We start from the raw sequence: 12694 nt of genomic DNA, 5'->3' as shown, positions 1-12694 counted from the left end.
TATGTATGTTGTATGCTGGGTATAATTATGAAAGATGTAATGTTGTATTTGTGTTTTTTAGAGCTTTCTGAGCAGTGCACCCAATGGTAGTTGGGGGGGGGGAATCCAAGTGGGGGTGGCTGGGTTGCTGAACATTCGGTGGGTTGAATTAAAATCTTTTTGGGTTTGTTTTCTTTTTATTGGCAGTTATTTGTGATTATTTATGTTTTCGTTTTCATTTCTTTTCTAGTTAGTGGGACGCTGCCTTGGTCTTTTGTTTTGTGTCTTTCACTTTAAATTGTTTGTGATGCCGATCTCAGTGCATGGTCTGTGAACTCCTCCTGCTAAACCAGCTGTCACTGGTTGCTCCACACAGTTAGATTTGGACCAATAAAAGATTTGTATTTTCATAACACTGCTTCCTGTGTACGTGCCTTTACGGTGTTTGAACCGGATTTCTGTGGTAACGGGGTGCTACAGTACTGCTACTTGAATGGGCCCAAACAGAAGGTTTCATTTGTTTTTTAATAATAAACAGTACATACTGTAGTTATCTATTTGGTTGAGTCCTTACCCCACATATGGCAGCCTGCATCATGGCATCGAGACTGCCTTCTGGAGAGTCCAAGTTCCCAGAAATTAACTGCTCTGTCACTTTGCTTTTGAACTCATCTTCCCTTGGTGTCATTCGAAGCACATGTCTGTAGCCAAAGGCAGGCTGGCACTGCTGGTCATTCTCATCACATGGCTTCAGCAGTTTCTCCTTGTTGGTGTTGGTGTAAGGAAGGACGGTCTTATCAACAAAGGCACCAAACCCTGTAGTTATAGAAACGGTGATTATTTTATTTCTTTATAAGGTAGCACAGGTTCATCACACCATTGAGATGCATTAAGAAATTGACACACTTAAATAAAATCCTGTAATACAATATCCTGTAAACAATTTGATTTGGCTGCAAAACATTTAAAGATTTTTGAAGACCTATTTCTAAAGCATCTAAAAGCATATTGACCTTCTTTTTACAATCCCTAGACATGTAAATAGTGCTTTATTCAGGGAACTATTTGTGACAGTCACGTGATTACGAGCGGCAAGTTACAAAAATTCAGAGGTTCACGACCAAGCGTTGCGCTGGCTGTGACAATGTCATTTTCTGGCACCCATGCCTTGCATAAACTAAGCTTTACTCTGCAGAGTTGAGGGTCTAGATCCAGCCATGCACCCTATAATGCTGGATCCCCAACATTGAATGACCTCTTAATAAAAGAGTATGATGACAAGCTCCGTTGACACTTCCTGATCATGTGTTTGTGGAGATGAGGAGGAAGTATTGGTAATCACGGCTCCATCTGATCAAGGAAGCATTTTTGTCTACTGGAGATAAGTACACTGTAAGTTGTAGCTTTATTATGAAGTGTTTTCAAATAATAGGTATTAGTATTTTAGATGATTCAAGTTGTCAGAATTAGATTATAATCAAATTACCTATTTGAGCATATTCTGTGATTTTCTTCAGAGCAGCAAAAAGACGTTGTCCCAGTTCTTTGACATTTTTCAAGTCATCTTTCATGGAGTAAGACAGGTCCATCAGATAGTAGAGATCGACTGGATAACCCTTAGCTCTTTTGAAAGAAACACTGAATGTGGTAGGAAGCCCTGTAACACAGAAGAGAAACAAAAACAACAAATACGAACATGCTCATGTACAGTATGCATATTTAAAGTTCATTGACAGTACCTTTATACAATTCTCAAATGAAATATGACGGTAGATGATATTATAACACAATAAACAAAGCAAGTTTTTAGAATTCCTGACTTTTCTGTTTGTTTTTATTTGCCCAGCCCAGTCCTGCACAGATCCAAATAATGGCCCTGGAGCTCACAGGTCACTGCTCTGGTTTTACTCCAAACACTGCATTGCTCAAGTCAAAGTTAAGCATTAACTGATTTCACTAACCAGATCGCAGTCTCAGACTAATCTTCTGTGGACTCAGCTGGACAGGCTCCTGTTGTTTGAATGACGTGGATGACAGAGGATCTTCCTTGTCAATTGATCGATTGGTCTCTGGGGAGATGATTTCTTCACTCTTGCAGCCTCTCTCTCTCAGCTGAGCTCGGGTGTCACAGCGTACTGCATCCTGCTCACCTGCTTTGGTGAAATCCTGTACAAAGGGAATGCAATAAAACACAAAAATGACAAGAATTATCTCCTCTACTTAAGATTGACTTGGTTCACTCATCTATGTCTGCATATAATATTGTTATTTGTATGGTTTTAGAAACAAGTTATGAGCTTAAACTTTTTAAAGATGAATTTGAAAGCTGCTGTACAGTATAAATTCTCAAGTAAAAGCCATATTCAAATTAAAGCTGCAAGCAGCATTGATCAGGCCCTCGCATCTTCACGCACGTCGAGGTTACAGGCAAGACTGTGGTTGATGCGGCCATATATTTCTGTGACCATCATTCACTGAGTGCACGAGTTAAACGGTATTTCCTGTGTCGACTAATGGCATAGTCAGGTCATTTTGAGTGTACCTCCGAATACAATCATAACTGTAATTGTGTAGAAATTGACAAAAAACTGAATGTGTCTTCAGTGTTAGTAACATGACAGAATGTCAAAGTAAATGCAAGGTCATTTGTTTGTGCAGGTAGCTCTGACAATCACTGTTGAGAGACTCAAAGCTGGAAGCGTCGAGGACAAATAGGAGAATGAATAGTTCCATTCTGTTTGACAACCGAAAGTAACTGAAGCCAACAATGAGCGGCACAGTTGGGGAAACAAGAAGAGGACACCAGGCCAGGGTCGAGCTACTCAAACCAGTGAGTGTTGCTGCGGCGTAACCAATGAAACGACCAAGGAAAGAGAGTTAAACTCACAAGCAATGGCGAACTCAGGCTGTCTGAGGGGCACACAGTTGCATGCAGTGGGGGAGCCTATATGGGATCAACCCTTTTTTCCCATTGGAAGGGCACCGTAGAGGACATTTTATCACATTTTCAACCCTAAAGAGCACCCTAGAGCAGGGGTTCTTAACCTTTTTTACCTCGGGGCCCAACCTTTCAAGTACAAAGTGTCCCGGGCCCATTTAAATATTAACACAATTAGTTGAACTAATTGATCTCACTCTTGGTTTGATTTGTATTCAATAACTATATTGTTACCTGTTCAACTCCACCCTATTTTGGAGCAAAACCGCCTAAACTGACATACCCAAATTAAAATGGCTGTAGCTTCTGAACCACTCTGACTATATGCATCAAAAGTGTCAGACAACCTGTAGGTCATACAGAAACAGAGCAGTGGGCCTTTGGATCAGTACAAATTGAAGATTTTTGTCTGCATAAAATAAAAAAGTATCTTTCAGTATAAATAACTGCCGGTGGCTGTATCTGTACAGGTAAAGGACAGTATAGGGCTGTAACTACACTATCAGTGAACAACTGCCTCACATTTGAAGAAGATTGGAGAAAGTATGACCATTCTACAGAGTTTCTCCATGAAGAGATCCAGGCGGAGCTCTAAAAGGATATTTGGAGACCCAAATGCACACATGGTAACCACATGATATTCTGACACACTAAAGGTGTTTCTCCCTTTATATTTTGATATTATATTATTTTACTTTTACTTGTAGCCTTTGCAAATTGCAAAAACTATGTACACATGATCAAAGACATGGTGTGTGAGTAGCGGACTTGCTGTGCGTAATGGCTGCGACCGAGCGCACGATCGAGCATGAGAATAGCTCAGTTACGCAAACGTTGGTTGACGGCTTATGGAAGAGGAGGATACGGTTTGTACTATAAGTACTAGCGTTTTCTGAAGGCAGTAGCTCCATGCTAACATCCGCTAGCACGTTGTCGGGTCTGTAATGTGTCTTTTTCCGTCGAAATGCTCCAAGATACGACTTGCAGCGGTTATGGCGACTTTGGACAGTGTGTGTGTGGGCTCCTTTTGTGGAGGAACATAAGAAATGAAAGAAAATCGATGATTTCTTTGCAAAGATGAGGATTTTGGGCATGCTGGGATACCAAACACGGACATGTTTTGTGATGTATTTGCGCAAACAAGCCGTAGGAACGGAAGGGGAGGGGATCGAGGATGCCGGTGTTGAACAGGCAAAACCCTTGTTAAATAAATGAGATGATACAATGTGATGATCACAAAGACATTTATTATCATGTGTATGTAAACCTGCATACACAACAAGAAGCCCAACAGACTTTCCCACGAGCGTTGCATGTTTCGTCGCTACGCGTCGCTTTATTTCTGAAGGCTTCAGAGCTTCGTTTGATAGCATTAGCCCACATTCCACACACTGAGCCCTCGGCTCTGCCTCGTTGCCTCCGTTCACAAAGCCGTACTTAAGAAAGTCAGGGTTGTACTTGCGCACACATTTAGACTTTTGGGGGGTATGGCACCACTGTCGTCTTCATTTTTTCTTTTTAATAATTGTAAGCTTTAGAACAGAGTTTAAATATTTTGTCTGTGTGTCACACTGTGGGAAAGAAAAAGAGAGCGACAGAGAGAGGCTTTGAGTTAAAACCTGTCTTAAGACTCGTACGATTCTTGTTCAGGCTTTTGACAAATGTAATGGGAAAATATGTTACATATATAACTTCATGTGAAGTTTTAAAGAATGTACAATTGAAAGTGATGAACACAGACAGACACAAAACAGCAGTCCTGCAGAAGTAGTTTATCAATTTATGTACCAGATGTCCTGTTTTCTTACTTTTGATTTATCACACGCTCCCACACAAGAAGGGGAAGTGAAGACTACAAGGGAAAAATATGTTGAAGGCCTCTGTGTGACGGAGTTGTGAACCTGCAACTTACGTGTGTTCAAAACTGTGCAGTAAAGAGGGACTTGTTGTAAATCGTGACAACTGTGACTGGTTCCCAGCGAACACACCTGACAGGAACTAAATAATGAGCAGAAGCCTTTAACCTGTGTCAGAGGGCCCCTCATCTCCTGTGTATGATTTATCTGCAAAAAAGGACTTCTCCGTGTATAAAACGGTGGTGAATCCTGCAGTTAGTCAAGGTCTTTACAACATGGTGCCGAATACGTACTGTGTTGTGCATTCTTCCCTTGCAAGCAAATAAACGGAGAAAAAGACAACTTTGAATCTTCTGATGACTTCATTATCGATTTGTGAACAAAAACTCTCTTCTCCCGATTAACCTAGAAATATTCCATCACACACACCTGCAGTGAGTTTTTATCAGTGGCGGGCCGTCAGGGCCTGCAAGGCCTTCTGTGCTGGCCTAAACACAATCACAAAGCTATTTATATTTATTAAAAAATTATAATTTATTTTATAATTTAGTAATTTTTCTTAAATGCACTACATGTATTATAATTGCTAAAAATATTTTTCCCATTATCTTGTTTTCTCATTGCACAGCTACTGTCTTCCTCAGTTGCTCTCAGTTGCTCTCAGATCTCACCTCTATGTGTGTCTGTGCCAGAGGCCTGCAGACTCGGCTCTGTGCAGTGCAGGTTAAAGTACACGGGGACGATATTGTTGATTGTCATCGTGTTCAACCAATCAGATCTTTAGTTTGACATGTTGGGCGTATTCTTTGACGTGCAGCGTCGGCTAGCGGCCTATAATGACGTCAGCATTACGTGCCGCTCGTGTCCAGGTGCACGCGCTGCAGAGTGTGCTGTGATTGGTCAGTGGGCGAGCATGTGACTAAAGTGAAACTTGTGCTTGCTAGCAGAACTGAGGTTGTCAGCAGTCAGAGTTCAAGTGGAACGATATGGAAGAAATTATGGCATTTTTAGTTTTTTTTACTTAGCTTTGTTTTTTTAACATCAAATGGAGGAAGGACGAGAAGCTGATTTAGTGGCGGAGTTACTGGGAACGCCTTTCTCAAGAAGGACATTAAGCTGCCTGAGCAAAGCCGCTACACGACACCAAAGTACGGCGGGACACTTGCAAGCGACGGTGCTCTTAAAAACGTTTGGAAGGACCCGAGTGGATCTCCAGATCAACCAACAAGTTCGCAGGGAAACGGAGCTCCACATTGAACAAGTTAAGAAGAATAGAATACTGAAAAGGACCTCTTGCTGGAACTGAAACGCACGGATGTACTGCACAGCCGAGTTATTGACCTCTTTGTAAACAAAGAGGACGGACTTTGTATTTAAATAGAACAGCTTTGGTAAGTGAAACTGCTTTTGTTTTCTTTATATCTGCAGTGTGTTCATTTTGCCTATCGTATTGTTTATGGATATTAGATATGTATATTATATATTGTTCCCTGGTGTAAATACTATTTGAATGGCCCTTGCTCTTTAGTGTGAGCGTTGCTGGATTGTTTTGTCATGCTTTGTTGTGAATATGTGTGACGGTTCTTGTGAGTTTGCTCTTGTCATTGTGTTAATTACATCGATTTTGACCGTATGCATTGTCCGTTAATTACGAAGCATCCCGTCCTGCGTGGGGTTAGGGTCCGGATCACTGAATCAGTTTGGGCTGTTTTCTTTTACAAACAACAATGATGGTCTGGAGAAATTGGGATTGTGTGGCGATTGCTTCGCCCTGTTTGAATCAGTAGGAACAGCTGAACGCTGCGGGGAGAATGTAGCGTGAGTTTGTGCGTGTTCTGTTTCCGGGTCAGACGCTGACCCGGAAACTAAACAGACAGACAGACCGGTGTCCACCGGAAACGTTATATTTACCACAATTTAAGCTTCTGCATTTTCCAAATGCACCAGTATTATTGTTCGGGTTGTAAGCCTTGTACCGAACGGTTTAAAACGAATACGTGATGTTACGCCCCTAGAAACAAATAACCGTAGCTGTGGCGCCATCATGAGGTTATTGGGTGGTAAGACAGCAGTGAAGGCCCAGGTATATATGGTTTTTATAATTGTTGGAATGCTGTTAAGCATTCCAACTATTGTTCTTCGAATCTTTATTCAACTTCTTCTATTTCTTCCGTCGCACCTCTTCTCCTCCTTCATTTTTTAAGCTACAGAAACCGTTCAACTATTAAAATGTTCAGCTCTTTCACCAGAGGTCTGCTATGACTTTTCATATTTCTAACCTTTAAACCTTTTGAATTATTAAGCTTTTTATTTTTTCAATAGGATCTCTATGGAGAATATTTTCAAATGGCTTCAGGCACACAGGTGTTTGCGATTGAGCCAATTAGTGATGTTGATAAACACACAGACTCACAGACTCACGCGCACATACACTCCTCTCCCTCTCTCTCTCTGTGTCTCTCATACAGTCATTCAGGTCTTAGGGATCTTTAGAGGTCTTTCCCCCCTCCTCCCACACACACACACACGCCATTTTAAAATAAAAGCCCCACAGAATGAATCCTAATGCTTGTGATGAGCCTGTCATTTAATAACCGGTTTGTGTTTATCTAACATTATGATTCTGTCTCCTCTCCCCTTCTCCCCCACACCCCACACCCCATTTCAAAATAAAAGCCCCAGAGAGTGAATTCTAACTGAACTGCTTGTGATGAAGCCTGTCATTTAATAACCTCTGTTTATGTGTCAAACATTATGATTATGTCTCCTCTCCCCCTCCCTCCCCCACCCAGCCCCACCCTTTCAAAATAAAAGCCCCATGGATTAACTGTATGTAAACATTAAGCTCAAAATTCGGCTTTTTTGTTGAAATAATGAATGCTCTTACTAATACTGCGACAACTACTACTACTGATAATATTTCTAGTATTACCACTACTACTACAACTTTTGCTGTTGCTACTATTACTGCTACTGCTATTACTGCTACCATAAATATTATTACTACCACTACTGCTATTACTACCACTACCACTACTATTATTACTGACACCACAACTGCTAATACTGCTATTCCTGCTACTACCAGTACTAATAACCAGTACTAATACTACTACAGCTATTAGTACGACTGCTGATACTACTACTTCTACTACTTCTTCTAATTACAAATACTTCGATGACAATTTCTACTGCTACTACAAATATCACTACTGCTACAACTAGTACTTATTCAAATGCTACTCATACTTATACTGCGAATAATACTTCTACTACTACTACAACAAATATCACTACTGCTGGAATTCTTTTAAGCTACAGAAACCGTTCGAATATCAAAATGTTCAGCTCTTTCAGGAGAGGGGTGATATAACTTCATATTTGTAATCTTTCAACTTTTTGAATTATTCAGCTTTTTGCAATTTTTTAAAAATTGGATATCTATTTTCAGCAATGTTTTTGAGATTCATTTCAGCTTTCAGCATTCCAACGCATTTTCAGCAGGAAATGCATTTTCTAGTTACAAATATGGTCTTCAGTAAATGAAAACAGTATGTCTGTTGGAGAAAGTTGTTCGCTCTTTATTGAGATAAATAATGGCTCCGACCACCAATTGGAGAATTCATAGTATGCTGTGAAGTGCGTATCGAGGGAAGAGTCATCACAGTCTCACAGTTTGTGAAGTATTATTTTTGTGAAAAGGTTTTCATCCTGAGCATTAGGGTTGCTCTGCACAACTTGCTTTTCTGTCAGCAGGACGACATTACGCAACAAACATCATGGTTGGGCTTAAAATAACTATGGGTTAGGTTTAGGAAAACCCTCACAAATGCGTCACTCCAAAACATAACTTTGGGAAACGCGGTCTCAAAGCCCTGTGACAGGTCACAGGGCTTTTTTGTTTGACCCCCCCACCATAAGTAGTCTTTCTTATTGATTACTACATCACAAGCTCTGACCGCAGCATCGTCACATGGATGAGTTAAATTTGAGTTTCCACCACAAAAAAGTATCCTGATTAACTTTCTATTGCTATTGTTTTTGTGCTGAGCAACGCACACAAAAGGACAACTTGTGTACACAAAACCAATAGATTGTATTTTGTGACTATTTTACAAACAAAATGATATTGGGCTGGAAGGGTACAGTGTATACCGTTGATTTAGCTCAACAAAATAAATAATGTAGAAAGAAATAAGAGCAACTGCAAAAATATAGTTCTTAAAATGTAAAACCAAGCAAGTATGTTAAAATACTGCAGTCGATGTCGTGGTTGAGTTAAAATATCCTTTTTAGTTATAAGTGTGAGAATCTATCAACTCATCAATAACTGCCATGTAGTTTGAAATTGGAGATTTCTCATCTCTGTAAACATGTCATCATGTCATGGAGCCAAACAACCCAATGGGCGGGAAAATAACAGGCATGATATGATTGGTGTCCCTGTGGAGACCTTACAGTTAATGTCACAGCAGCCTCCAACATTAGGAGGAAGAAAATCTGCTGTTCCCAGTCTGGCATTAATACTGGCTGCTGGGGGGTCTCCCTGGACATGATTGGCAATCTGTCCGGTCATAGTTCAAACCAAATTATTATAGGTGCACTTCTGTCTTAAACCTGACATGTAGCAAACCAGTGTACTGCCGAGCCAGCGAAATAATCTGAATAAGAATACGATTTTGGTTTGCAGATGAGTGGATGAAGTATGAAAGCTTTGATCTGTATAGTGCCACTCTGTATTGTTATTGGTAGATCTATTCATATTTTCAATTAAATCACAGGGATGTAAGAAATAGTAAGATACTATAGTGTTAACATTTAAAGTAGACAAAAATGGTCGATTAATGTTTGTCCGACATGTGTGTGTGCCCACGCTTCAGTCCCAGTTGGGCCACCTGAGTCAATCAGACCACTGATGTAAACTCCCATGTTTACATGACGCTGTGTCTCACCAGCTGTTTGCACCACACACAGTATGGCCCGGACCTAATACAGTCCCCACAGGAGTTGATCACAGACTTCGAGCAAACTTCCTCTCGTTGACATAATCCTGCAAAGAAAAACACAATCTCTATGTCTCAAGAAACTGCAAAATCAGCACAAACTCACACACTCTTTTTGGTTTGTTTAGTTATTTAGATAGATGAATAGTGTGTTTCACCTTTATCATCATGTAAATAAATATTTGTCTATCGTCTTGCTGGTCCGTTTAATGTTGTACTGGAGTGATTACTGACTATCTCTGCTGTCAAGAACTCCAAAATCCTTCAATCTTAACTATATTGGTTGTAGTTATTTATTGAATTATTGATCAGAGTTCGAAATTGACAGTTTAGTATACTTTATGAAAGTATTTTATGAGACTATATTCAATGACTATCATTTTCCTTTTGTGAAGAAAGGTGGTGGCCAGAGGTGAATGAATTGAATTGATAATATTTGACAACTAACAATTTATTTTTATCACCAATTCAATGTATTTTTCTGCTACATAGTTTATGTATCCTGTTGTCAACAACATCTATTGATCTATTGATTTTATTTTAACAGAAATTTAATTGATATTATTATTAACCAGACCTACGTCCCCAACATTATTCGATATTCAGAGCACTGATACTAGTGAAGCAGTCAAAATAAACTGCCTGCATGCAGCAATCACCAGATTAGTTCAGACAAGATAAGATGGCCTACAATGTTCTGCGAGACGCTGTTTTGTTCCAGGACAAGATAATGCAACTCGACAGTCTTCACTGTATAAAACACTGGCTTTCCTCTGTCTGTCGCTGATTTGCACATCTCATTCATTCAGCTGTGCTGGGAATCCGGCTGCAGACATTGTTGACTTTGTTCTTTATTCAATGGAAATTGACACCACAGCTATTTTTCAACCCCTTGCTCCCCAATTACACAAAAAGAGTTACATATATTTGGTGAATATATTACGATTACAGGATAAAAACCTTGAAAGAAATACAGAGCCTGTATGTTTGCTAGTACGAGTAACCCCTCTGGACTCACACATAACTGTATGTTCATGTATGTTTGTTAATATAGAACATATTCATTAGTAGGGCCTTAAAGATTGTCAAATAAATAACGTAAGGTTAACTTTTCCAAACTTACCATTTCTTCCCGTCAGCAGGAGTAGAAGAAACAGTAACCAATCCATTTCCTGATGACAAAAAACAAAGACACATCATTAAGACAAAGACACTTAGAGCAACATTTAAGAGATCAGAGTGAGAATTGTTTGGTAATTCAAAATGTGTACCCTTATATCACTTTAAATCAATTAAGGTGCCTTGGTGTTGATACTTATTTATAGGTGTAAGATCTGGCCACAAGCTCCAAACCAATAGGGATCAGCATTTCACCTCTACGACTGGGTCCATACAGTCTCAATTTACAGTCATCACTTATTAAAAAAACAAACGACCAAATAACAGCAGGGCAAGAATACACAAAACTCAACCCAACTGCTACCTTCATCTCATCCTCCCCCCATCAGGAGAGTTTGCACTGGCTGCAGAGAAATGACTAAATATTATTTTCTCGTTTTTGCCACTTTGGATTTAATCCAATAAACAAACTCAACGTACATGGACGCTGGACCTTCAACGTGACACAAGCCCTCTGGCAGCTCTACTTCTTGGTCCTCTCACATTGGACTGAGGACAGACTGGACCAGGGCTCTCAAACTCCTCTTCACTCCGGGCCACATCAGCATCACGGTCGCCCACAAAGGGCCGGTTGTAAATGTAAGGCTGTGTAACTGTAACTACTCCTAACATATTGTTAACGAACTCTCTGCATTTGATTATTGTTTATTGAAGTGTAAAAATATTGTACATGCAGTTATATAAATGTAAAAATATATGTAAGCACATTTCTGTTGTAACTTAAATCCTTTTAATTTAGTGTTAAGAAACCCACATGACTCTATCAAAGATCAAACTGTTAAAGAAAATATCAAACACAAGTTATTACAATAACTTTGTTCAAAGCTTAAAATCCTTTCAAGGGTGCGTTTGCACAACAATCCCACATGAAGTATTTCATGTGTTTTAAAGCCACGTTTAAAGTAGTCTTCAATGTACTCACAACACATTTCCATGTCAAGTGTACAGTAACCAGCCAAAGAGCTGCTTCTGTGACTGTGTGTTAAGTATCTCATCATTTTGACTTTCTATTTCATATTTTTGACTTTCTATTTCAGAATTATGACTTTCTGTCATAGTTATGATGTTATATCTCATAACATCGACTTTCTATCTCATAATTTAAACTATGGGGATATTTTTATTATCAAGTCTAACTTTTAAAAAAAAGAAATTCTCTCTCGTCATCCTTTTTGTCATCCTTAATAAAGCTAAGGATGTGGTGTTCATAGGCTTGCATACTCACAACCTAATTCGCAAGAGGACCCCAAAGCAAACAAACATGGAGCTGTGAAGATCACAAGCTATTGCATTTGATGTATGTATGGTATATAGAGAAGTGAAGTAGAGCAGTGGCAGGTTGCCAATAAAGGGTGCTGTCCTGCCAGTCACTGGTTATTCTGTGAAATGTTTATGCAACACTCTTTATTATTTGTTCCTGTTTCTGACAAGTAATAGCCAGCCAGCCAACTGATCACCATAATAGTTTGAGCTGGAAACACAAATCTTAATGGAATGGTTTTTCTTCTTCTCATTGTTTTGTCCAAAAAGCTTTTACACAGAGTCAATGGACATTTGTATGAAAGCCATTACAGAATGATGCACCCTGCTTATCAACCGACCACCCTTGAGATGTGTTTTTGAATAGAGGAAACCCCAGGTCAACACTGCACAGAAAGATCCATCTCAACAGATCTTGTAATTACTGCTACTGTAAGTAGCCTCCTGCCTACGTGTAAAACATGTCTAAACAAGGTCAC

The 12694-nt window shown here is 39.6% G+C and overlaps 1 protein-coding gene across 1 annotated transcript in view; it reads right to left on the bottom strand.

Moving 5' to 3' along the window:
* itgb2 (integrin, beta 2) overlaps positions 1 to 12694 on the bottom strand; it is a 40526-nt gene that overhangs the window by 26522 nt on the left and 1310 nt on the right. The window contains exons 2-6 of the mRNA XM_079277052.1: positions 10900 to 10948; positions 9726 to 9823; positions 1941 to 2145; positions 1466 to 1636; positions 554 to 795 (exon numbers count right to left, since the gene is read on the bottom strand). Coding sequence (XP_079133178.1) covers positions 554 to 795; positions 1466 to 1636; positions 1941 to 2145; positions 9726 to 9823; positions 10900 to 10945 — 762 coding nt within the window. The 5' untranslated portion in view covers positions 10946 to 10948. The remainder of the gene's footprint in view (positions 1 to 553; positions 796 to 1465; positions 1637 to 1940; positions 2146 to 9725; positions 9824 to 10899; positions 10949 to 12694) is intronic.

Source organism: Melanostigma gelatinosum (assembly GCF_949748355.1).
Source record: "Melanostigma gelatinosum genome assembly, chromosome: 10".
Lineage (NCBI taxonomy): Eukaryota > Metazoa > Chordata > Actinopteri > Perciformes > Zoarcidae > Melanostigma > Melanostigma gelatinosum.
This window is presented reverse-complemented; position numbering and strand designations above follow the sequence as displayed.